Genomic DNA, 27,275 nt, shown 5'->3' on the forward strand with positions numbered 1-27,275 from the left:
CACTGCTCTCCTGTGCAAGTTTTTTTTTTTTTATATATGCTGTACTTAGCCGGCCCCCCCCCCCCCCCCCCCCCCCCACCATGTAACGTCCTTCCGAGTAGGACCTTTAAGGTATTTCAATAAAAAAAATAAACGTTTCAGCTTCCCCTTAAAATAACACGGGGCCTGCTCTATTTTAAAACTGCTTCGTGACTTGTGATTCGTTCGGTGATTTTACCGGCTGATATATCAGTCTCATTGAGTGTGGTGCGATAACGGGATGCGCTGGACTTGTTCCTTTCCGCGTTTATGGAACTTCCAATCAGCGTAGCTGACCTCGAACCGAAGCATAATCTTTACTTAGCTCAGATGACCGAAACTGGCTTTACTGTGAAGTATACTTTATTTATTATTCGACATAAACAATCCAGCGCTACAAGAGTGAAGCAGATACCCCATAAAAGATAAAACGTGCAAACGACGTCATTATTAGTCAATCGCCCAATCGCTGCAATCGGCAAACCCGCTAAGGCTCGACGAGGGACGATGCCTATCGGCAGACGCTTCCGTCATGGCGTCGACGCATGTGGGCGTCTCAATAGTGTTGAGACGCCTCGAGAGACGCTGGCGGCGATGATGACGTCAGCCAGGTGAGGTTGCGAAGATTCACAAGTGCCCACGTTTGGAGGGTCATCTAAGAGGCATCGGTGAAGCGCGTGAGCTACAGCCCGCCCGCGATGTCCACAGCGGCGCCCGTCATGAAAGAGCTTCCGGGACCACAGAGGAATACGATGACGTCAGCCACCTCTTCTGGGCGGCTGACTCTCTTTAGAGGAATGAGCTCCACCATCCTCTTTCTTTCGTCGGGCTTTCTATTCGCTCCGGAGATGGGCGTGGTCGTGAGTGCAGGCAGGACGCTGTTGACACGGATGCCCTGCGAGGCGAGCTCCTTTGCCGCCACTTTGGTGAATGCCTCCAGCCCAGCTTTGGACGCTGCGTATGCGGCGCGGTAGGGAAGGCACAGCTTTGACACGAAGCTTGAAATGTTCACGATGGCCCCATCGCGAACGTTTCCTGCAGTCATAGCCCGCGCCGCTGCTTGGGTTATCAGGAACGTGCCCTGCGAGTGTGAAGAAATACCGCGTAAACTGATGTTCTCTCGTTTCTTTTTTCTTTTCTCAGTGGGTCTACTTTTTTAGTGTATTATGATTGCTGCCAGATTAAAGGGATAGTTAAATTAAAGTCGAAATATATCTCTAACATCAAGAAATAAGTCACACATCATCAACGGTGTCGGGTAATGACAATCGCGCATTAATTTTTTTAACGGATGGCTATATTTATATCTAACATGCATATTTACGTTTACGAGCATGATTAAAAAGGTATTAATCTTTTTTTTATCATTTAACAAACGCGGCATGCCGTATCTGTACGTCATTGTTAGTAATGATCTGTTAGGGGGTTTGAAGTTGTTTTTTTTTTTTATTGTGTTGCACACAGGACACAGTCATGCTCTTTACGGATTTATCAGAATGATCGAGACAAGTTTACAGATATTCAGGAGTGGAGTGTAAGATGAGACTTTACTGGGAAGTTACCACGGATCCTGAATATGCTAAAGAATATAACTGACCCTACGACAGCTTTTGCTTAGTAGGAACAGCTAGAGGCTCACAGCCCTCGCGGTTTTCCATTTTAAATTTGGACGGATGGCTGTCGCCATCTATTTTTGTGTGAACCCGTCGAGACATCGGAAGCAGCCGTGTCTGCTGCCTTGGCAAATCCGGTATTTCGGTGCGTCAGCCGCAGCCCTCTCCATCGGCGCAGCGGGAAAGCTAAACAGCGCCGATAGCACAATGCACAAGCATTTTCTGCTACGGTAAATTTCCAAACCACTCGGGAAAGGTGTGGCGCTCAAAAACCCACTGCCTAATGCACATGACCAAAGTAGAACGTATGCTCCCAGTAAAGTATTACGTTTCCGCGTTTTCTGAGGGTGCTTGTAGAGCCTTGAGTACTCCGTGTCTTTGGATTTCGAGGATCCTCTAGTGGTAACTGAAGTAATCTCTAGTGGATGAAGTTTATCACACCCGCTAATCTCTCCATTGGCTGCTTTGTCGTGACGTCATATGCAGGCTCCTCTATCCTTTGGCACGTCATTACCTGCCCCCTGATTTTATAGAGTCACCTGAGGAGCTTCTCTTCTCCGACGGTCGCCCGTTCGCGCAAGCTACCGTGTACCACATTTTGTCCTCATGTTTGCTCTCTGTTACCTTCTCTCGCAACGCCGCAATAAAATTAAAAATCAAGGATGTCGGGTTGCGAATCCCACAATCCGGAGTTCGATTTCAAGTGAGCCGGTTGCTAAATCTGGCTTCTTACATTGAATTAGCTTTAATTGTGAGTACGGAACATTACCTAAGATTCTGTAGCTTTTTTGTTTTTTTTATTTATTTTTGGGGGGCGTTTATACATTGCCTACTATGGGATTTGTATGCGTTATACAGGGTGTTTTACGGAAGGTGGACACATACGATATTTCGAAAACTACGCGTCGCAACAAAAAAGGTTTGCGTCGGTTTGGTCCTGGGCCAGGGTCCTATTTAGGAAAGTTATAAAAGTTCAAGATAATTAAGTTGTTAATTCATTTCGCGTAATTAACTTTTTTAATATTGTGTTTAAGGGCATGATTTCAATTCGAAAATTCCCCAGCATCTTTAAAAAACCCTAAATTAACAAATTGAAGAACAATAGAGGGCACGCGAAGCATTTTACGGCTTTCTAAAAAACCGCACAAATTCGACGGATTTTCAAGTTTCGGTTTCCTATCGGAGCGCATCTCGGCCCCGGCGGCGCCGCGCCCCGTGGAGAGATAGAGCAATGAGCCTCTCCTGCGTCGCGCGATGACAGCGCAGCAGAGGTTGGTTGCACTATCTCTCCACGGGCCGCGGTGCCGCCTGGGCCGAGATGCGCTCCGATAGGAAACCGAAACTTGAAAATCCGTCGAATTTGTGAGGTTTTTTAGAAAGCCGTAAAATGCTTCCTGTGCCTTTTATCGCTCTGCAATTTGTTGATTTAGTGTTTTTTGATGATGTTGAGCAATCTTCTAATTGAAACCATGTCCTTAAACACAATATTGAAAAGTTAATTACGCAAAAATAATTCACACCCTACTTATCCCGGACTTTCGTGAAACACCCTGTATATTGTCTTGGCTGATGTGTACTATATTTGCTCACACCTTAGGTTGACTCTCTTCGCATAAAGTCCAGCCCACAAAGGAATTCCGTGTTTGAAAAAGACGATATACTTAGTTCGAGCGTTTTATTGCCGATAATTTAATTTTTTCCGGATGCGCGTAAAACATATCGTGGTGTTCCTTGTTTAAATGTGAACTGAAACAGAACGAATTAACGTCGTGCTTAAGGCACCTCCGTTTGATGTGTTTTTTTTTTTTATCTTTTCTCACATGACTTGAAAATGTCATGATCAGCTTAGTTTCATATGCCTCGAAGTTAGCGAAATTACCTTTAGATTTACTCGGATGATATTATCAAACATCTCTTCCGACATATCAACAATTGGGGTCATAATGTTTGGAATGCCGACGCAGTTAACCACGATGCTTGCAGGCCGAGAACACAGCCTGGAGACATTCTCGAAGAGCAGAGCCACAGACTTCGATTGGCCCACATCTACCTGGAGTGCTTCATGTCCATTACCTGCGCAGATGAAACGACCGATTGAGACGACACATATGCATACACACTGTTGCATTCTTCGCGAACGTCATGCTACTTGTAAGGGCGCATAAAGCGTGATCCAAACCAACGCGTGTTTGTGCTCGCGTAGGCCGTGCGACTCCCGGAAATTGCGAAGTTTGTGACGTCGCGATGATTCATGGCGCCTTTCGGGCGCGCATAAAGCGGGTTTAGACATGCAGCGACTCCGCGGCCGAAATCGCTCCCTCTAGCAGCGCGGCAGCACATATTGCGAGATTTCATTTCACATAAGCGTCTTCTGCAGTTGCGATGGCCAGTGTTGTTTGCAGCAAGGAGATGTGCACCGTCGGTTACAGCGGCTTCTAACAACAAGTTTAAGGCCTTAGTTTTCAGTTTTCCCTTCAATTTCACCTAAAGAAATCAAAAACAAAAGCTTTTAAAATACTAAATAAACCTTCACCTTACTTTTCTCTTTTTTCAAACTTCGTTGTCGAGGAGGATGAAACCTCGATCATCCTCGGCAGCGTCATGGGCAGCGTCTCCCTCGGATGTAAAGACTCCAACTAATATGGCCGACCCGAACCTCCTGACGGCGTTGGAGCATTTTTGGCATTTTCGTAATTGGGGTATGTGGTCATTATCCGGAGTAGGTCCTTCTACGAAGAATGGAAGAATGCCTTTGGTCCCATTGTTCCTAAACTCTTTGAGATGCGCGTCCCAAAGAACCCGACACTTCGATATTTCACTGATAAGTAGGTCATTGAACTGGGCGCGATACATTTCGTCTTACTTGGTGTGACGATCTTGGTTGGAAAAGACACCTCAATGTCGCTCAGTTCTTCTTCTTTTCTTTTTCTCAGTATCGCACAAGCCGCTTCCGATTAGCGTCTCTTGCTCTCGCTAGTGTTGATACTCAGGCGAAGAAAGTAAAAAAAAGCAGTGTATTTCACTTAGAAAACAAATTCCGAGAAAGGGGACAGCAATCCCCATCCTCCATATTCTCCTGAACAGTTCCGACGCGACTGCTGAAGCAAAGAAGCTCGACCCGCCGGAAAAAAAAAAAACCGCAAACCAGTCGCCAGCGTACTTTCTCTGCTTGTCGTCTGCTTCAAGAAGGTGAAAACGCCGCCGTCCTAGCTTTGCACAAGGTTTTCTTAAATGTTCTCCTGTCACGTGATTTCCCGCCGCGCTGTGAGTGGCCAGCGCGGAAGCTGCCGCTCTGCCGCGGCGAAAAGTTTCCAACCTGGTGGGACTATGCCACTCACCCGCTGCGGCTGGCCAGAGCGCCACGACGGCAGAAATCGCGCCGCTCTAGGGCCAGAATCGCTGCATGTGAAACCCGCTTAGTAGGATGATTTCAACTTTATCTGAAGGCGCACCGTTTTAACCAACGCGCACGGTTGTGACTCAGAAAGCGCCGCAGAAACAGCAAAGGCGTCACAAAATACGCAATTTCCGGGAAGCGCATGGCCTGCACGCACAAAAATGCGCGTCGGTTGGGATCGCGCTTAAGGAAGGCAAGGGGTGAACCTTCTTTCCTCAGGAAACTCCTTCATCTGTTATAGACCGTAGTGCTGAAAGAGGTCGAGAGACAAGGGTGAAAGAGCTGCAACGCACTTTACTCCTTGCTGGGTTGGGTTTGAAACAAAAAAAAACAAAAAACAACCGGGACGCAGTGTTGCCAACCGTACGGTAATTACCCTACTTGTAGGGTATTCTAGGCATTTTAGGTAAACTGTAGGGTTGTAGGGCCGTCCGGCCAGTTCCCCACCAGAAGTAGGGTAGTTTCGGACGTTGTTTCTTCAACGGCGAGCATTATACAACCAGCAAAAACACAGTAAAAAAAAAAAAAACTGCCATGCAAGTTTTGCTTAGCTTTGCAACTCGTGTGCTGCCACACCACGACATCATGCAAAACAAAAATATACAAGTTACAAGACGTGCTAACAGAGAGCACCACACACCAAGTTGGAGTAGAGGGGTTTTAAGTTGGAGTAGGGTGCCTACATGTCTGTCTGTTTAGGATGAAGGTATCCATGGTTGCCTTGAATGTGCCAGCGCGTGACTCTCTGGCGCACTCGGCGCGTGACTTGGGCGGTAAAACGGCGTCTATGTATTATCCAAAGTTACGCGCTCGAGCTGAGTGACACCAAATTATCGCGCACTTCAAAATGCATTAAAAAAAAAACAATTGGGTCGAAAAATGGCTGAGATGTCACCACTCAAGCAAAACCGCGCGTGTGTATGAAGCACTCTAAGTCGGAGCAGAGCCTAATATACGGCTCTGAGTTGGAGAGTATTGAAGAGCTGGAGCAAGTGGGAGAGCCGCGAGGAGTGGGAGTTGCACAGAGGGAGATTGGAGCCAGAAGGGATATCTTCCCAGTGGACAGGTTTCCGCCAATTTTTCTCTGATGGCTCTGGTCCATCCGGCGGTCCTTGTTACACCTGCGAAACACGTAGCACCGCGGGCGGAATCATCCCGAGCCCACCAGAACCGTTAGCCACCTGTTCAACTGGGCTTTTCGACGCGCTGATGTAAGGTGCCTTTGCTGCGGATAGCCATAGCTGGAACTACCGCTTGACCTGAGCGCTCTTTTGCTGTGGCGCGTTGCAATTAACTATTTCCTTACCACGCCCATAGAGCGTCGATCACCGATGATCGACGAGTACAGAGACCATTTGAAAGCTCCCACGGAGCTTTGAAATCGACGAATACGGCGGAATACGGAAGAGCCGCCGGTTTCCTATCCACCCTGGTGTATTAGCCTAGTTGATCGAAATAGTACCTTAGTTTGGCGAATCCCTAGGCGGTACACCCAAAGAAGCTAATAAACCGCTCATATTGGCTTCCTTTTGTAATAAGCCGCCTTGTCTGTCGCCGCGAGTGCTGGTCCCACGTAGTCCAGCTAAACGTGTTGGTTGGGGATGTCTGTGCGCTCGCTACATCACTATTGTGCTGATGATACACAGAGCACATACAAGCATGGTGTTCTAGAATAACGGGGGTATGCGCGTGCGTGCGTGCCCTGTTGCTTTGTACTGTATTACTATTACCCTGAATCATTATAATCCTTGCAACAGTATTATTTGAACAAAAATTTGCCTCGTATAGCTAAAATGTGGGGTAATAAGAAACATTCGAAGGGTAGTGTAGGGTTTTCTGGATGCTGGCGAGGGGTATTTTCGAAAGATAGGTTGGCAACACTCCCGCGACGGCGGTCTTGAAATTGTTTTTTTACCGGACAGCGTCACTTTGTCACGTCAATGAGAGGTGCAAAAAGTCAGCTTCCCTCCGCAACCCAGCGCGGCCGCAGCATCCGACGCACTCCGAAATGCGTTGTGCTATTCAAGAGGGCGCTGCCCACGAGGAAAAGGTCCATGGTCACTGCCATGGTGATAACGCGAGCGAAGAGCTTCAGTTGTCCAGCCTCCAGGGCGAGCTTCCTTCCTTCGACAACGCAATAGCCTCCTCTATACTCACAAAGCCTGGCAGTTCGACGACGGAGCCATGGGTGCCTGGTCGCAGACTTGGAGCGCGAGGATCTGGTAGCACAGAGCATCGAAGAGCCATTTCTCGGGGAACCTAGAGTTCCTGTATAAGCTCCCTACAGGTGCCAGAGTTGCACGTCTGTTTTCCACGGGCCGCCGTGCCGCTATTCGCCGAGAGCCGATCACGTGAGGAGTCGGATCAAGTGTCGTACAGGGGGGCTAAGCTCGGCGCGGCGAGATCGAGGCGAGTTCTCCGCCAAACTCGCCGACCGCCGCGATTGGTCGGCGCCGTGCATGACGACACGCGCCGACACTCCCTAGATCGTGACGTTAAACGGAGGGTTTGAGGCAGTCGGAGAGTTGCATATTCGGAACTCGCGGCGAGATGCGGTGACGTCACTCTGACGTGGCAGAAGCCGCCGCGGATGGGAAAAGCTTGCCGGCTCCGACCTACGCGAGTTTGGGCGAGTTGAGCGCGAGATCAGGGAGAAGCGTCCAAAATGGCAGCGTTTTCGTTCGTGTTTTGCCGTATGCATAGGTATTTAAACCACGCCAATGTGTTTGACATGGACGACGTTCATTTCCAACAACACTATCGCCTCTCGAAAGACGTGGTAAGGTGGCTGTGCGATGAACTGCGTGGCGAACCGGGCTTGAGGCGATGGAGCCGTGAATGAACCGTCGCCCCCGTCGTGAATCCTACATCCAAATTCGACAAAGTGAATCCTAGAAACAAATGTGTTTTTACGGCAATCTGTAACCAGGAACGCAATTTACCATTACCTACAGACTTTTACAATTATTTTGATGGGTTGCTGTGCTCCGTAGATGCAAGATAAACGCACTTGATAAAATTCAAACTAAAACAGATGATAGAAGAAAAGCAATATACATGAATGGCGCAGACTAACAGTTGTGTAATTTCTTTCTCATCTTTCTTCCTCCACACCGTATTTTGACAAGCAAATTGGCCATTAGTTGTTTATACAGCAGGAGAACATGCCAGAACATTGCGACATTGACACCTACTGTAGATAAGCAATTTAGCAAGTGCAGTATGACTGCTATCCTAGGGTCTTTAACGTGCACCACGTAGTAGTGATACACGACCGCATGCCGGTACGATGCTCATCAACATCGAAAAGGGCAGGGGTGGGGGTGAATCCACGATCCTGGGTTCTGCAGCGCGAGCTTTCGCTCCACGTGCATCCTATTTTGAAAAAAACAAAACAAATGTGGCTGTGTGGCGGTGTGGGGGGAGAAAGATGAGAAAGAAATTACTCAGTTGTTAGTCTGCTCCATTCCTGTATGTTGTTTTTCGTCTATACTCTGCTTTAGTTTATATCTTTATCAAGAGCGTTTTTCTTGCATCTACGTGGCGCAGCAAACCATCACAATGTCTAGTCAACTAGCCCACATCCAAGCAATGTTTGTATAATTAGCATCCCTGGATCGCTAGGTTGGACATTTGAGAAAAGGTACATGGAAGTGACGTAATGCAAAGGAGGAGCGTATCCTAGCAACACTCACGTGGCGGCTCTGCCCACTTTGACGCCGCTACGTCATCGCAAACTTGACACCCGTCACCCGTTTCAGCAACGTCCGGAGCCAACCACCGACGAGCGGAAGTAGCTACGCATTCCCTGAGGCGTCCCTACGCGCGGGATACGGGGTAGGATTTACTACGACGCGGGGAGCAGTTCCTGCGTTTAGCGAAGGAACGGCAACCAATCCTGTGCGTCGCTGGCCGTCGCATCTGTTCTAGTACAGGTAAAAGTATTGAAAAACAATCAAAACCTTTTGGGCGTTGTTAAAACAAACCGCTTTTTTGTACCCTTTTGCAATACATTTAAGAATTAATTGGAGAGAAAGTTGTTCCAATATTATGCGGGATGTGCGCTACGCGCCTTCTTCAAACCAAAACGTCGAACGACGAGGAGCCGGGTGTGCCGGGGGCAGCGGAGGGGTCGGCGGAACCAACGGGGAGCGCGCGAGTGACGGCTGCTTTAGTCAGAAACAATTTTTTTATCTTTCGAGAACTTGCTATTGCTGTGCTCAAATAAGAATGTTTGGCGCAACATCTGTGATAATTCTTTCAAAGTGGTCCAGTGTTTATATGGTTGTATGCTAGTCAGAGAATATATATATATTTTTTTCCTTTCGAAATTTGACTATTGTGCTCAAATAAGACCAAAGTGTTCAACAAGATATCTGTGATATATACTTAAGATTGCCCAATTGCTTACATCGTTCCAGTCGATGCTCAGTTTTACTTCCAAGAAGGAAATATTACATTCCATGTTATCACACTTTTATTCATGAAGTCACAGGTTTTTCTTTAAGAAATAAAGCAATTTTCAAAACAAACTACATGTGCACTGTCTTGAGATAACACAATCACCTAACTTTGATGAAGTACCATAAAAGAGATAATAAAATGGAGCAGAAGGCAAGACGCTTTGAAGCATTTGTAAAATGAAACAATGTCCATGACAACAATATCCCTGGTTATTTCAGCAACTAAGAAAGCAATCTCTGCAAAAGCAAGCATTTCTTTCTAGAGGTAGTCTAAATTACTTCTGAGTTCTTTGCAGGGGCAATCCAGATGATTTGTTGGTCTGGCAACTAAACCTCCGAACCTTTCTGTCACTGTCGACTGCGTCTCGTGCCTTCTGCTCATAAAAATAAAAAAAAAGGCTGTATCGATTTCACCGCGATGCACTCGACACGTATCCGGAGGCAGCACGCTGGCTGTGCGACGAACTTCACAAGGTGTAGGAGCTGAAGAGAGTATGTAGCTTGTGGACGGCCATGACTGTGGAGCAGGAAGCGAAGTGTGCACTTTACGGCTTCCACGGGGAGGGCTTCACTGAGGGCAAGGATGTGACGGGGTCCTTGGTGGTCAGGACCTCAGTCGTGGTGGCGAGAGGTTCCCTGTCGCTGGTGGCGTCCGTGCTGGGCACCACCGCAGCGAGGGCGCTGAGGGGCTTCCCGACGGTGTCCCTGGTGGTCGGGACTACCGTCGTGGCGGCGGACCCCTTGCGTGTGGCGCTCCGCACGGGCACGTCTGCGGCGGGTTCCGAACCGGGCGACAAGGCGCTGCCTCAGAGCCTTCCCCCTGTCCGAGAGGCCGACCGGAAGGCCGACCGGAGGGCCGGCAGGAGCCAGCCTCTCGGGAGCCGACGCTGACCTCTCCAAGCTCGGCTCAGAACCGTCCGAGCTCGGCTCAGACTCCAACTCTGACTCTTCAGGGTCGGAGTCTGACTCCGGTTCTGGCTCGCTCGATGCAAGGCAGATGTTGTGGAGCACTGCACATGCCGAAATAATGGCGGTGGCTGTTGAAGGGTGGTAATACAGAGCCCGGTGCCTTTGCAGACACCGGAATCTGTTTTTCAACAGCCCGATCGATGCAGCGCTCCACAACAGACCTGATCGAGGAATGCGCCTTATTAAACCGGCCGCAAGCGGTGGAGGTCGCGTGGTTCCCGGGGACTGGGGTGATGAGCCAAGGCTCCAAGGGGTAGCCGCTGTCACCTGCACATGTAGAGGATGGAACATATTACATTCTTTACTTTTTAAAATAAAAGGCAAGAAAACAGCTGTGTGCAACTATGTCAATTATAATGTAACTTAAGTGGGACTTAAAAGTGTGTTAATATTTCTGCACTACAGTATCAGTTTACATTATGATTAATTAGCACCAGCTTGCCTGCAAACTCCCTGTTATTTCATGTAACTATGTGTTTTCCTGGTGGGTTGTATGGGATGTGTGCACGATTCCTTAGGGGTGCTGTGTTGTATGCAAGTGCATTATTAGGCCCTTGCATCCGACAGATAAAAGCTCTGTTGCTTTTGGGAGTGTGGCCGCGACCTTAGGCACGGGCAGAGCAGAACACGCTGGCCTTGTCTTTGGCAAGCAAGGGGATAAGGCGCCAGTTCGACGAACCTCTTTCCTAATCCTCGGTGGAGTTGGAGATGGGAAAAAGAGAGGGGGTGGTTAGATTGGAAAGGAGTCAGGTCCGGTTGGGACACGGAGGGTCTAATAGGAGGAGCTATATAGGCAGACCGAAGAAGAAGGGTCAGGGAAAAGAATCCAGTGTGTGGGACAGAGACGACCCGAGGACAGATTTGGCGAGCCCCAAGTGGCCAAGGAGGAATTGATCCCATTCCGTACAAACTGACGACCGTCAAAGCGACCAGGCGAGCCCCCAGGTATCAGTGAAAGAGCTCCAACTTCATGCAAAAACCAACCAGCAAGAGGGTACAGGCAGACAGTAACAGTGAGTGGGCCGAACCGGACAGCGACTCGCACTGCGGTCGCATGCCTTGCATAGTCTATCACTGTCGTGAGATTGGTGTAGTGTGGCTTTCGTAGCCTGCAGAGTGTGAGAGTTATGTGGACATAAACAGAGATTAATGGCCAAACTTTGGGTGTTGTCTCACTTCAAGGAGTTCCAGCAACTGTGTCTGTGTGCCTCACAACAAGCACAGTACGTGTGGTACTGTGGCTTTCAAGCAGTGGGAGCCACCGTGTGCGTAAGGAATGAATTTAGTATGCTCACCAAGCAGGAACCGGCCGTCGCGTGGCAGCTGCCCTTGCTCGAGTTGGTTTCGGAGCCAGGAAAATTGCCACACGAAGGAGTCGTGCACCCACCCGGGATACCGTGGGTCGATGCACATTATCCGGCAGTCGGCGTCACACACCTGAAAGTGAGAGAGATATTGACATGTAATTACCTGAATCCACAAGTAGTAGATTGTACTTATGGTTCACAAAGCATTCGCAATTTCAGAACCTTTTAAGTTATTTTGTCTGACACATGCATGTCAACACACCTTCCTGGATGCAAGGTACAACTAACTACCTTAAAACAAAAATAATGTTGTTGTTGTTTTTTTCTTTTTTTTTACGGAAGCTTGCACGTTTTAACAGACAAGCATTATTTTTGGGAGAAGCGTCTCACGGCTCACATGCTACGTAGAGCACACGCTCGCGCAGTCGTGAGACCCCACAGCCCGCAGTCATAAAACGGTATACTTAAACCGTATCGGCAATACTTTTTTTTTCTAGAGATTTGGGGCGCGTTTTGACAACGTAACATGAGTGTACTTACCACCATCACGTTGAGGGCGTAGACGTACTCGCGGCACCAAAACCATGGTCCCGTCCACGCAACTGATGACGCCGGGTATCCTGCCGAACAGCCTGAAGCCCTTCTCCGCGTCGAACCTCTCGCTCGGCGTCTCGGGGAAGTGGATCCAGCCACGCTGGACCCCGAGACGACGCACGATAGCGACGGACACGGCGCGGACCGCAACGCTGACTGTCTTTTGGTCCCGCGCTACGTGTTCCACGCTCGCCACCATGCCTTGGAAGCTCCCCGTGCCGTAGAAGCGCAATGCACACAACACTTGAAGCTCCACAGTCATGACCGTCCACGAGGTACGCACTCTCCCCACCTCCGGTTCCTCGCGAAGTTCGTCGCACAACCACCGCACCACGATCTTGGGCAGGCGGTATTGCTTCCAAAAGATCTCCTCCGGGAGCTCGAATGCATCGCGGTGTTCCCGATACAGCCTTTCTGGCGAAAAAAAAAGCTCTATTAAAGAAAAAGACGAATTGACGAGACGGCGACGCCTCGCCGCTGAAAACATGCTGCCAATGACACCTAGTTCCGAGCAAGTACCTTTTGAAACGTACTCGGTACAAAACGAAACGTCATTTTGTTGTCACGTCCGGTAGCCGACTCCGCCCAGTTTTGCCGACTCCGCCCACATTTTTCTAGGGAAATTACGTCACTTTTGCTTCCAACCAATCAGACGTGATGACGTCACTTCCGTGTACTAAAAAAAGGTACATGTACAATGTCGAACCTAGCTATCCAGCTGTTACCTATTCTTATTTGTCATTTACGATTTAAATTTAAAAAAAATTGGGCTGTATGTATATTGATACTGCCTAAAACTTGGTCTGCCTCAACGGGGAAGATTCTCCCAGCTGTAGATGAGAAATTTAGCCATGCAGTGCGGTAAAACCGCTAGCCTGGGGTCTTTAACGTCCATCCCGCAGTAGTGTTACACGACTGCACGCCAGTACGATGCTCATCAACATCGAAACGGGCAGGGGTGGGGATTGAACCCAGCATCCTGGGTTCTGCAACGGACCTTTCGCTCGACGTGCTCCGAGCTAGTGTGCGCTAGCCCAGCCGGCCACCGATCCCCCGATTTAAATAAAATAAAAACCCTTCACTGCGGAGCGTAGGGAAAAATCGGAGCTACGCTGGGGAACTCGCCGCCGCCGGGGGGGTCGGAAATATAAGAGGGGGAGTGGGAAACTCGCCGGGGCGGAGTCAAAAGAAGCTCCTCCCCTCCCTCGTGACATGGCATCGGAGAGATTCCCGCCGGAGGCGAGCTTAGCCCCCCAGGAAAGTAGACGTTGCACGCGCCCCGCACGTTTGAGCATGCCGCGCGCCTCGAACGCGCGGCGCCGCTATTCGCCGAATTCAGTCACGTGAGGAGCTGGATCAACATGGCATGCAGGAAAGACTGAGCTACGGGGGTAAACGCGCAATTCTGGCTCCCGTTGGGATCCTATACAGGAACTCTAGGGGAACCTGGACGTCAGCGCACAGCTTTTGCAGCGGCGAGGACCCGAAACACACTAGTTCGCTCGGGAGAAGTGTGTTTCGGCGTCTCGCCGCAGCGGGCCGGAAGTCACATGGCTCTTTTCTCATCCGTTGTCTTCCGCTCCACCTTTTCCATTTCGGCGGCCGCTTCTCATGGCGATATGCCAGGCTTTGCAAGCATATACACCTTTCCAAGAATCGCCTTCTGCGCGCTGCCATCTTTGTCTGCTGGGCTGTGGAACGCCCTCTGAGCATGCGCTGTTGCTCTACTGTGCGGTATATCAGACGCTGCGCAAGCCGCCCCATCTCAGTGGCTCAGCATATTTTGCCCGGGTAATAAGCGGCGGAAAGGTATATAAGAGGCTATAACACGGCGGAAGGCGTGGAGCGCTTGCTGGACGCCGGGAGTTTGGAATACACGCCCTGCGATTCTCATGCTGTGGGTTTTTATGGGCCTGTATCTCTCAAGTTTGGCTAATACCTTTGGGGAGTGAAACCGGCTACTTCTCGGTCGCGTTTCGATTTCGGGTCGATGGAATTTTTCAGATTGCTCGCGGACGCTAAGCTCGCACAATTGTATTGGTGAATTAAATTTGAGAATAAAATAACAGGAACAACACAAGAGAACAAAAACCTACAAGACACTTACTCGTATCATTTCGATAGAACAATGCGAGCTGCGTTTTTTTCTCGTTCATTTAAGTTGCTTTTCTACTTTCAGACGCACTGTTTCCGCGTGTTAGAAGATGCTTATGCGCGCTTGTAAGCGGCCATGGTTCATGCACGATCGAACGCTACAGGGGCGCTTTATGTTCGATGCAAGCATTGCATAGTCACACATTTTACGGGCGTGCTCGCGCCCCCATGGCTGAGAGAGACAGGCCTATAGCGAACTATAGGATAAAACTCTGTGTTCAAACCCCGCCGGCCTGTATCTTCATTTTACCTTTCGTGCATCTGTTGGAGCATTCTAATTAAGCCTCAGGCTAAGTCGAGAATGCGCTCGACATCATGACTAGGGTTCCGCGTTTTCGCTGAATACCGGTAAACTCCGAAAATAAACACCCAAGCTGATTTTATCGACAGAGGTGAAATAAAAAAAAATACAAAAAACGATCTTGTAGAAACACACGCACACACACACACACACACACACACACACACACACACACACAAACAAAACCGCAAGCATTGCACAAAAAAATTTCTTCGACTTTATTTTTTTTTTTTTTTTTTTTTATTGTGGAATTAACCGAACGTCTGCGAGGCTACGTCTTCTTTTGGAACCACACTCGTTGGGAACATTGAGCAAACCGCACTACCGGAGCCTTCGAAGCATCCTGTTAAGCGCCCAGCCCGAGGTCACAGCATCACCCGGGCGACCGTTTAAAAGCCCGCTTCAGAGGCTCAGGTAGTGCGATACGCGGAACGCGGTAACGATTCGCTAAAAAGTCTCTATTAGAGAGTTTTAGAGAACCATGTTTTGCACATCCGGTATACGGTACGATGGGCCCTAGCTCCGCTATGAACTGCACATATGCGAGTCGTCTGTGGCAGCGCATGCGCAGTGAGTACCGGAGGGCCCATCGTATACCATATCGGATATGCAAACACGGTTCCCTGAAACTCTCTACTGTCTGCACACTGTCTTTTGTAAAATGTAATGGCACCTTGACTGCGGCTTATGGTGACTTGTATGAGAAAAGGCAGTGGCTGGCAGTGTCGGATCGCTCTCGTTTCAGTCGCCGTCACAAAATGCCAGCTGCCTTTTTTCTTGTTTTAGTTGTTTTTTGTTGCATCTGATAAAATGCGTTTTTTTGTTTTAGTTATGCCCTTGTTTTATTTGTCGCGACATCATCGTGCTTTATTCCCGGGCGGTCAAAGCATGGCAAACAATACATTTTCGTCATTTACGACGCCCCTCCACCCTAACAATAACGGTATACAACTCTGAAAATAGCGTTATAGACGCGAAAGCGGTGAGAACACTCGTAGTGTCGCGTTTTGCTGCTTTCTTTTATTTTTGGTAAAACTTTCGTTCAGGTGCGCTCCTTCGTTTTTACTGAATCGGGAATCTACGTCATTCAACCTCCCCGCTGTATATTGGACACCGAGGTGTAAAAATTGCTAATGAACTCGGTATTCGTCCACTGTAAAAAGGAGGAAGATGCAGTTCTGAATAAACAAAGGCCGATTAAGGCCGCTCAAAAGAGTGAGCTTAGCGTCCGAGGTCGAGCTTCGACTGCAGAGTACCGCGTCGCGAAAACCTACAATTAAAAAAAATGTCATAGGTTAGAGGCACGCGGACAGCAATTAACTTGTCGTCTATTAAATGGTACCTATTTTATGAATGAACATTTGTCACGGAGCTTGCTACCGTGTTACTGAGACCGAAATTTGCGTCCGTCATGTCAGAAAAAAAATTATTCCCGGCACTCAAAATGTCCCGGCACTCACGTAAAGGCTCGCCAGTCGGCAAGAACAATTGCTGCTCAAAGTAGTGGCACAAAAACCATACACTCAAGAAAAAAAAAATCATGAACTTTGTTTTACCAGCGTGGTCAAAGCCTACGTATTTATTCGTACTCGTTAGGTACAGGCCAAATAAAAGGCGTTGCCGCCCGTACACAAGTATTTATGTGGCCGTCTACGTGATGATGTCGATGTAGAGTCTTGTGATTTATGCATATGAGATAGTGACAGTGGTAGGATGTGGGTTATGTACAATGAATAAAATTATGTGAGATTTGTGGGTGAGATCGAAGGTGTTTTGCAGCTGCCCTGCATAGCCCTGTCACTTTTTTGTCCGTGATTGGGAGGGTGACGATATGGTCAGGTAGGGCTCTCCAGAGTCTCACGCCTCGCAGGAGGCATGTGTTGTCGTGGAAGCGGAGGTAATTGTCCTGTGGGATCCCATGACCAATTGTGTGGCCAGCAGCCGCAGGGTGGCTACGTCTCTACGGTGGGCCAGTGTGCTCCCGTCGGTGTTTTTTAATTGTTAGGATGTCGGGATGTCACTTGGCGGGAAGCGAGGGCTTGGTGATGTTTAGCAATAGGTGCCGTAGGCTGCATTATGTTGTATGGTCTCCAGCATTGTCTGGGCTGACGCTCCTTGCGGTGACCAGATGGGCGATCAGTACTCTAGTATTCGCAGGGCGAGAGCAGCGTAGAGCTGCGCAAGCACCGTGGGCCCCAGTCGTTTGCTGGTTGTTTGCACGAACCCAACATTCGCTTCGCTGTGCGCGTGAGGCGATGGAGTGGATCTGTGGAGTGTAGCTTACTGTCCATGGTAAATCACAGCAGAGTTATTCTCGCGTTTTGGCGTAAGGTGGATTCATTGATTGCTAAGGTTTGAGGTGCGTTCTGCGCTTTTTTTTTTTTTTTTTGAGGGGGGGATAAAATGAATTGTTGCCAATTTTGATGCACTTAGAGGCAACTTATTTGTAATAGTCCAGTTTTGGATCTGGTTGAGGTCTCGTTGCAGTTGGTTATAGTCTTCTGGTTATCTATTCCGTTCAAGGAGAGTGAGGTCATCAGCGTACATGGTGGCGGTGGAGTTTATGACCTGGACAATATCGCTGATGAAATTTGGGAAGAAGGTCGGGCCAAGTACTGTGCCTTGGGGTATTCCACATTTGGCAGTTTGAGACTAGGACTTCGATCCATTGTAGGAAACCATTCGTTGCCATTCCGGATGAACTTGAACAGCCAACAGAGGAGAAGGCCCTTTATACTCGTGCTCTTCAGTTTAACAAGCAGGAGTTGCTGATCTCCTTTATCGAAGGCTTTGGTGAAGTCGAGCTGCACCAGTTCACATGGTGTAGAATTGTCTAGGTTTTCACTGATTTGGTGGACAATGGTGAGCAGGGCCGTCTCACAGCTCCGTCGGGGCCGGAATCCGTTTTGCGGTGGAGATAGAAGGGTGTAGGCGTTTAGGTACTTGTGTAGCGAAGAGTTCACCACTCGTTCTATAGTATGGCAGACGTCTGATGTTGTGGAGATCGGCCTGCAGGAGTCTGGTTTGTCTGGGGGGGTTCATTTTTTTTTTTGTAGATTGGGGTGGCATGGGCCTGCTTTCAAAGTGAATAATAATAATAATAATAATAATATTAATATTAATAATAACAATAATAATAATAATAATAAATTTATTTAAGAAAACTAGCATGTCCACGTCACAAGTCAGGTTCGTCAAAGCCATCCAGGGCTTGTATGACTGAACCTAACTGCAGTGGCCTCAAAAAACAACAATGCCACGTACTAAAGAATAATAATATTAATAATAATAATAATAATACATTTATTTGTGACGGAAGAAAATAATCGAGGCAAAGTGCAGGTTTGCCTTAACAATAATAATAATAATATTAATAATAATAATCTTTATTTGGCTCTGTAGAGCCTCGATGAATGGACATTTCCGTTGTCTAGGAACAGCTAGAACACTCGAGCCACTAATGGGGCTAGTTTGAGGCTACTTGCCTTCAGGAGCGCAGGATGGATGCCATCAGGGCTGGGTGATTGTGAGGGTCTTAGTCGATTGAGAGCCTTTTTGACATTTTTCTCGGTGAAGAGGATATTCGACAGACAGTGGTGGGTGACCAGCTACGGTGATAATGGGGAGGAGTCATAGTGCGACTGGGCGGGGCTGGGCGCGTCCGTACTGTAGCGAAGTGGTTGCTGAATAACTCGGAAGTTTCCAGGTCCTTGAGAACTTTACCGTTCTGGCATATGTTCAGAGCAGGCGTGCTCTTCTTGCTGCATCTTATGTAGGCCCAAAATATCTTTGGTTCCTTCATTGCCCGCTGTGCCATGTCGAAAACATAGTGCCGGTGCGACTGTCTTATGCGTTTTTTGAGATCTCTCTGCAGTGGGAGGGCTGCCTCAAGTATAGCGGTAGGGTTGTTTCGTTTTCCCTGTGCAAACAGTTGACGCTTTCTGCGGGCTTGGAGCAGTATCACCTTTTTTATTCATGGTGATCGGGATTTTTTATGGCTTAATTTGGACAGGACGCGCCCAGCTTTGATGGCATGCATGAAGTCGAGCCATGTGTTGTACGAATCTTCAGGGTTATCTTGGAACACCGATTGAGGTAGTTACTATTTCACCTTCCGAATCGGTGGAGACGTCCAGGGGGGCAAAGGGGGGGGGGGGGGGGGGGGTCTGGATTATGCAAATGATGGTACGTATCTGTGATTACTGCTCGGCGATCGGTCCCTGCGAGGCTGGGTCCTGTGAAACAATTTGATATGATTGGGGGGTTAGACACAAATATGTGGTCGAAGTAGGAGGTTTGGTTGTTGCTGGTGTTGTAGTTTAATTCTTTGCACATTTGGGTGAGTCCGAGTGTCTCCATGCAGCCGAGAAGGACAGTGTCATTTCGCCCTGTGGGTACAGGTGTACGTGCATCAGACCAGTGATTGTCAGCGTTGAAATCTCCAACTTCCAGCATATTGTGTACCTCTTTTTTGAGAGGGTGACAGAGTTCTTGATGATTAATAAATTATAGCGTTCTGCTTTTTTGCTTGGTGCGCAGTATACGACACATAGATGAAGTCCTTCTTTTCTATGGAGGTTCAAAAAACGGCCTCAACTTCATCTCGGTCCAAGTCAGGTCTTCTAGCGCACTTAATTGATGACGGTATGGTGACAAGAACTCCACCCCCAGCTCCGTTACGGTTTTTTCGGTAGACTTTGAACCTTGTCAGGTCAATAAGCAGGCTGTAATAAATAGAGCTGTTCAACATAGTCTCACTTACGGCGAATTTGGAGGTAGGGCATGCAGGAATCGGTGAGCACACAGAATTCGGGCATATTGTTTTTGACGGATCGGAGGTTAGGGTCGCTAAACTCGTCAGACACAAATTTCTTTGTGTTATGACATAGCGGGGGGAGGAGCCGAAAGATTGCAGCGAAGTTTTTTTTTCTTACAAACCCGCAGATTCGTATATCTTCGTGACGTTTTTCATTGAGAGGGCAAAAAATCCTACTACTCCCTAGGCGCCGGGCTAGAGCAGCACGAGAAAGCACGCAGAGACGAACGTGGTTCGTATACGTATAATGTCACGATGAAGATTATCAGCTGCGACCTTGATGGTATCTAGAAAGCACAGTAGAGGCTTGGGTAATTGCATTCTAAAATCAACACCGTCAAAGTGTATAGTCTTATATCGTTCTTATTTCCGCCGATAAAGCATAATTTACTAAAAAAGAAAAGTCCCTGTCGTCCCTTTTATTTATCGCGGCCTTTCGAACTTGATCAGGGTATAGGCCGACGTGGCTAGGTCACAACCAACCGAGTTGCACCTTAGACGGATTTCGCTTCCGGGCAGTTGTCCCCCATCAGCGGGAGGTAAAATCATTTTATGATAAACTTTCAAAAATTAGCCAAACTGGGATTAATTCTGCGTTCATCAATTGAAATAAGAGTAATGTGAGTTTGTCAACATTGACGGTGATGTTTCGAGAACGCGAGGACACCAAGCTTTCATCGTAGACAACCAAACTTTTCACCGTCAACTCGAACACGCGCCATCAAATTTGTCGTTTACAACTGATCATCCTGACCCTGACGTCAAAGTTATGAACTATAAAAGCACGTCACTGAACGCGCCTGCACACGAGTCCTGGCAGAAGCCTCTCGATTGAAAGTCTCTCATGGCAGCTCGGAAGCTTGTGGAACGCGCCCCGTTTTAATTCCAGAATCTCTAGAACCATAATTTCGAAAATTGCACGCTGTGCTGTTCCTGGTCATCGCTCAGTTGGAACGCCTCTAAGCAGGGTCGTCGAAACAGAAGAACGTGGAGGGGGGCGATTCACCCCCCCCCCCCCCACCCCAAGTGGCGTCGAAAAAGGGGGCGCAAGGGGCATAAGGGTGTAAGGGGGGGGGGGGATACCTCCCCACCAGCCCCGGACTATAGCATTTCAGAGAGTTATAATAAAACAAAATGACAGACGTTTACAGTTCTCTGTAATGTCGAATTAAAGCGCAGCTCTTGAGGAGGAGGAGGGGAGGGTATGCCCTTCCAGCCCCCCCCCTCCTTCTATCCTGCACCCCTCTCATTTAGCGGGGAAACCTAATTGGTGTTAAAATCGCGTGACGTCAATTTCCCCACTAATTTTAGTGAAAAAACATCCCATAATGCAACGCGCGCGCGATTACGCCCACGGCGACGCCGCTCAAGCTCGAAACGGGCGCATAGGACTTGCGCAATGCGCTCTAAAACTTCGGGGGCAGGGATATCCCCCTTCTTCACTACTATCACCCCACCCCCTCTCTCCCCTCTCTCTCTCTCTCCCTCCCTCGCGAACAATTTCTACCGCCCTTCCTGACATCTATTTGAGTGTGTGTTTGTATTGGTTATACCTTTTCTTTCGCCTTTCCACGGCTTTTTTCTTGCCATCCCCCCTCTCCCCCTCATCTCTCAGTCGTTACCGACGTCTCTATAGACCATTTTACTGAAGGAGGGCGAGAGAGAAAAGGGGAAAGGGCTACCGGCGCTTTCCCCCTTTCTGATTGTGTAGAAAGAGTGAAAGTCCCGGATGAGAGGCTTCGCCGGTGTTGGGTGTGTGTTGCTCGAACTTTGTTCGCGCTTTCTTTTCTGCTTTAAATTCGCAAACTTAATTAGAGCCAGAGGCTTCGATGGCAACAGTCCCCCGGTCATCGGGACACCATTGCTGGGTCATAGGGTGCACGAATAAAAACAGAAAGCATAGAATACTGTCCGAGGACATATGTAGCTTGCAAGGAATCCAGCAAGGCGAGAGCGGCTGGAACGTCTTTGAGCTTCATCGCTTTCCACATGACCCCTGTCTCCGGGGGCAGTGGATTGCGTCCGTAAACCGAAAAGGCGTTTACTCAACGCCATCCTCTCGACTTCGCTCGGAACATTTCGTGAATGGAGAGCGCACGGAACGCTGTACAACCGATGAACATGGGGTACGCTCGCAATGTGCGTGCGAGTTTTCTCATGATAACTGCTGTTTCAGCTTGTAAAATTTCGTAACTGAATTTATCTTAATAGTGATAATTTGCAGTGGTGACTGAATCGATTTTATCATCTACAACACTTAGTTGAAGGCTTATTTCCGCCGCCGGGTGAGGCTGCAAATTGTTGAAAACGTAGGTCTATTAAGTTTTTTTTTTTTTTTTTTTTTTAATCGCGATTTTCTGCCCGATACGAGAGAGCCGGTAAAAGCGCTCCTTGGAGTGCCGCTGGTGGGTTGTTTTCGTTGACTAAGGCGCTTTGAGGCGCTTGATAGTCGCTGCAGGGAACGTCTCGTGTGTTGCGATCTGCGTTTTCAAGCCCAGTGTGCACGTTTCTTTGTTTGAGTCATGGCATCCGCCAGTGTTGCGACGGGGGGAACAGCGGCAGCGAACGTGCAAGCTATAGAAATTGGAGGTGAGTACCCAAAATATTGCATCAAATAGTAAAATAATTCGTGGCTGCTTCGAGGCTTTCTGCGGTTCGATAAAAGTACACCTAGAGCGTCTTCGTCGTTCATTCACAAGGAAATATAAGAACAGGGACACGAAGATAAAAACAGCACAGAAAGACGATATGTAGCAGCTCCGGGCGTTTACAAAGTTAATTGAGGTTCCCGTTTCGTGTATCGATGGTTGATTACAACTAAAAGCGGCTCCGTTGAAATAGGCCCATTGCAAGCAAAAATGCATAAATGGTTCATCATTTCCAGTCATGCGGAAAGCAATGGAGCTTAAAAACATTCCAGCCGTACTTGCCTTGCCGGATTCCATGCAAGCTACATATAAGCCCTCGGACAGTATTCGACGCTTTCTGTCGTTATTCGTGCACCCTATCACCCAGCAATGGTGTCCCGATGACCGGGGGACTGTCGCCATCAAAGACCATGGCTCTAATTAAGTTTGGGAGTTTGAAACGTAGAAGAAAGCGCGAAAGAAGTTGGGGCACTGCAGACGCCCAACACCGGCCATGCCTCTCATCCGAGACTTCCACTGTTTCTACACAATCAGAAAGGGGGAAAGCGCCGGTAGCCCTTTCCCCTTTTCTCTCTCGCTCTCAAAATTGCGCTACCCACGATAAAACGGTCTATACATAACGCCTGTGGGTGACCCCGGTGGCGTTGTCGACAGTGGCGGAAAATGAGCTCTAAAACCGCGTACACCGCGCACGGCTCCACAATATCACAAAGTTTAATCTTCGCCTCGATTCCGAAGCGAAGATTTTGGCCTCAAATAACTCCTTCCCAAAGTTGTGAAACGTCACTTTGTCGTCAGCAATAACTTCCACAAACGACGATCTTGCGACGAGAAAGTTCAGAGCATTTACAGCCCGCCTAGCTACAATCTACGCATCATTGACTTTATTGCGGCGTAGGGATGTAGGGACACGCAGGCGTGACGTCATCAGTGAAGCCGGTCAATCGGCTGGCCCCACGGTGTTGCTCGAGCGCGCTCCGATGAAGCTCGCTACAACTTTGTGCCTAACATTCTCGCTGGAATTTGAGCACCGAGAGAGCTTGGATGATTGACATCTTGTCCCGCGTGCCGCCAACGTCGCGAGAGTCCAATCAGCAAGCTCCGCGAGCTTCGTGCCCAACTTTGTGTTTGACGAGTTTAGCGACCCAGGTAACGAGATGGAGGTTGTTTTTCGTTTTATCATACTGGAGGGTGTCTTTGGTCTATCCCCGGCGGTGATAGGTGGTGCAGTTGACGCTGGCGTAGGCTGATCCGGAGCGTCGAACAGGCTGTCGTTGAACGACGGCAGCTGGCATACGCCGCAGTACGTTGGCTCCGAGCTGTTCGACAAGCGCAGAGAGGCCGGCAGTGAGAGTTGCTCACATTTCCTGTGGAGGCAGATGTTATATCCGTCTCAATGTGGAGCTGCCACGTCATCGTAAATCGGTCTGCAGCAGCAAGGAAAGGTATTGCGAGCTCACGGGTTGAGTGTTACGTCGCCGGCAAATAACAGCATGAAGTATACATGAGGTTGAAGAACGCAACGGCGGACAGATGTTTGAGACCTGTCTGTCTATGCTAGAAAAAGCGGTGGAGAAACTGCATCGTGACGTCGCCGATGGGAGGAGCCTAATCTCCATCGCCAACAAACTACATCGGAAGATAACTGCACCGTGACGTGTCCGGTGACGTCGCCGAACAGTGGCGATTGAGTTGAAACTACATCGTTTCTTTTTTCCCTACAGGGAATTTCGGAGAACGTCGAGTAGGCTAGCGCACACCAGCTCGGAGCACGTGAAGCGAAAGCTCGCGCTGCAGAACCCAGGAATCCTGAGTTCAATCCCCGCCCCTGTCCGTTTCGATCTGGATGAGCATCGTACCGGCGTGCGGTCGTGTATCACTACTGCGTGATGCACGTTAAAGACCCCGGGCTAGGAGTCGTACTGCACTGGCTAAATTGCTTCTCTACAGTGGGTAACAATGTCGCCATGTTCAGGCAGACTAACCTCCTGCTGTATAAACAACTAACGACCAATTTTATTTTTTTGGCTATATTTGACTGCGTTAGTGCATTGTCTCTCCTGCTGCACGAGAAAGAAAAAATGTTCCTTCTGGGGTTAAATTTTCGGTAAAGTAGGAAGCAAAAAAGAAGAAAACAGAATATTTCCCTCAAGTTGGGTTTGTAGCAGAAGAGAAGGAAAAAGAAAATCACTTCTTAGTCCCACGGTGTGTATGGCCTTTTCTTTATGTGTATGTTTATTCTAGTTCAGCTGGCCTTACCTGAAGTAGTTGCTTTAAGGTAAAGTATATCTCTCCCTCTCTCTCTACCTGAAGTATGAACGAACTAGCTCAACTTAAGCCTGTTACCGTTGCTTGCTTGGCTTTTCGCTCAGCCAAATCGCTTATATGGGGTGCACTCAAATGAAATCACAATCGTGTTGAATCGTGTAAGAGTATTTAAAATATTTATCGATCACGCCGCTGAACTTGCATTGCTCGAAGAACTTCCTTTTTGTGAGCACCTTCTCTGTTTGAGTTTGTTCGAAACACAGCCACTTCGATCCGAGGCAATCGATGATAGCGTTGATGCCATCACCAAGTACGCGACTCACAGAGCACTAGTGAACACCGATCGTTTCGTCGCTCCCGACGGTTCCCTGGAAGCCGCCAACGGCGTAAAAGCGTAGAGCTGCGAGGACTTGTTGTTCGACCGTCAGCACACGGGGCCCTTCACGACAACGCTGGAGCTTTCCGCGAAGCTGGTTGCACCGCCAGCGAGTCACCCCTTTGGTCAGCCAGTATTCGCCAACAAACCTCGCATCGCTCGTCTCCAAAGCATCCCGGTGATATTTAAAAACTCGACCCGCAAGCTAACCCAACAGTAGAGATGCATATGTTAGGGTCGCCATCTTTTACGATGCAGATTGATCTCTGGCTTCGTCTCGACCAATCAGTTAACTGCATCGTCGAAGTGCATCGTGACGACATTTTGACGTCACCGCCAACTGCATCATTTTACGAGCATAGCTCGAACTCCATAGGGAAAAACTATATTTCAACATCATGTCACGTGACCCGAGAGAATAGCCAATCAGTGCCCAATGCAGTTTTCTACATCATTTAGTTTGCGTTCCAGCATAGATAGACTGGTTGACGACCGACCGGATCGGGCAGGCTTTGTAGGACTAGCATATCCACATCCGCGTGTGAGCGCCATACTCCATTTGGGACAATCGAAATTCGCCTGATGATGGGCGTGCTGTGTCGTGGGATGGTTGCGAGGGAAGGGCGCTGCGGAACAAGAGTACTGAAGCGTGGAAACGGCGAAGAAAAAGTATAAACAAGCGCACGCACTGAAAAGCGTGTCCTTTCGCCATCGCGATCGTGATAGTCACACTGCTTGAACATCATACAAAAGACAGTCAGCATAAAGATTCGAATGCGATCGAACGCGAAATCCGTGTTTCGGACGCCGTAGGACAGCGAGTTTAGGGAGAAGCTTGGCACGCTGTATTCGAACCACGGATATCGCGGTGCCTGATGGCTGGCAGACTGTCTTCTGCATGTCGTGATAAGTGGTGTGACTCCGCTAAAAGAAAGACAAGCTCATGCACAAAAACTAAGAGTAAAGTTACGGCGAACCGGCGGATGGGCACGCATTGAAAGAAGCTGAACGTCATGAAGTTGCGCTTACGGCGCTACCTGAGTGGCTCGTTGGTTCCTACCGCTGGCTAGCAGAATATAGCTAAAAAAAATGAAAAAATGGCGTCCCTTTGTGGCCGTCATTTTTCTTACCCGGCAGGGACTTGGCAACGTCCTCAACTCTGTCCAAGTTCCTTCCAGCCACAATGACTCGGCAGCCTTTCTTGGCGAAAGCGAGACTCACACATCTGCCGATTCCCCCGCCGCCTCCGACTACGAGAGCGAGTCGTTCCTCGAAGAAGCTCGAAGCGCTGGACATGGCTTCCAGGACAATTTTAGAGGCAGATGCTGCAGCAACGGTGTAACTTCGGGAGAATGTCACATGTGTGCGAATCATTCCTGTATAATTATAACTAGGTCATGTGATTTTACGCGATCATTCAAATCACAGGTGCGCGCGAGATGTACGTGCAGGACGGTAAAAAATTCAGAAAACAAAAACAAAAAAAGACGACACTTTTTGTTTCGTTTTTTTATTTATTCGCAACCTTCTGTAGGGCTCAATTTTTTATATAATGGGTGGTATTTTAGTTGCAAGAAAAAAGGCTCAAAGTTCTATGTAAAGCGAGCAAGGTTTCCTGCAAATTTCGCTCATATCTTAGTCATTTCCGCTTTTTAGGGCCCTAGATTAGCACAAAAAACTTATTTTGGCCCGAGAAACTGTGCTACCTGGGTATTTATATGACATGAATATTGAAGTTTATAATTATAATAAAGTGTTTATGAAATGCTAATATTAAACAGCCTCTAAATAATATTTTGGTACGGGTGGAGTAAAGACAGATGCAGTAACGACCAGTTGAATAATATCATTTTAAGGCCACGGTCCCACTGAATGTGGCAGTTTAGGTACTTTTAGGCAGGACATTACTCATCTCCTTTTAAATACTATTTTGTGGGATTGATGTCATTCAAAAGGCAATGCAATCCTCTTTTATTTGATATTATGTATGTGCTGGTTTTTATTGTTCATGCGCGTTTGTAGCGTAGCGAATATGATGGCGCAGACCCTCACTTGCTCCGCTAGTTCATGTGTTATGAACGATCCATTAAAGATAGCACGGTTCCAATATAGCAGTTTTGTTAAGATGATGTCGGAGCAGAATGTAACGATACACTTTTTTGTTATTTGCACTACTTTTTTTTTCATCCCTCCAAATATTGCCCTAAAATTGACATTTTTCAGTACAAATATGTTTTCAATGACTAGCACTAGGGCAATGAAATTAGCTACAGATGTAGTGCTTATAATTGGTAATATGCGAAAAAAATTTAATGTTGTGTAATTTTTTTTTTGTTTAGATATTTTATATC

At 48.2% G+C, this 27,275-nt stretch overlaps 1 protein-coding gene across 1 annotated transcript; it reads right to left on the bottom strand.

Annotated features, from left to right (window-relative positions):
- Positions 1 to 670: 670 nt before the first annotated feature.
- On the bottom strand, positions 671 to 26,220 carry LOC121047658 (estradiol 17-beta-dehydrogenase 8-like). The gene is made up of 3 exons (XM_040503091.2): positions 26,055 to 26,220; positions 3,511 to 3,704; positions 671 to 1,099 (listed from the first exon to the last, which is right to left on the bottom strand). Exons 1-3 carry the CDS (start codon positions 26,218 to 26,220, stop codon positions 701 to 703), a joined length of 759 nt encoding a protein of 252 aa, XP_040359025.1. The 3' UTR covers positions 671 to 700.
- Between the last annotated feature and the right edge of the window lie 1,055 nt (positions 26,221 to 27,275).

Source organism: Ixodes scapularis, unplaced genomic scaffold, assembly GCF_016920785.2.
Source record: "Ixodes scapularis isolate PalLabHiFi unplaced genomic scaffold, ASM1692078v2 PGA_scaffold4__175_contigs__length_147842914, whole genome shotgun sequence".
In the NCBI taxonomy this organism is placed as follows: domain Eukaryota; kingdom Metazoa; phylum Arthropoda; class Arachnida; order Ixodida; family Ixodidae; genus Ixodes; species Ixodes scapularis.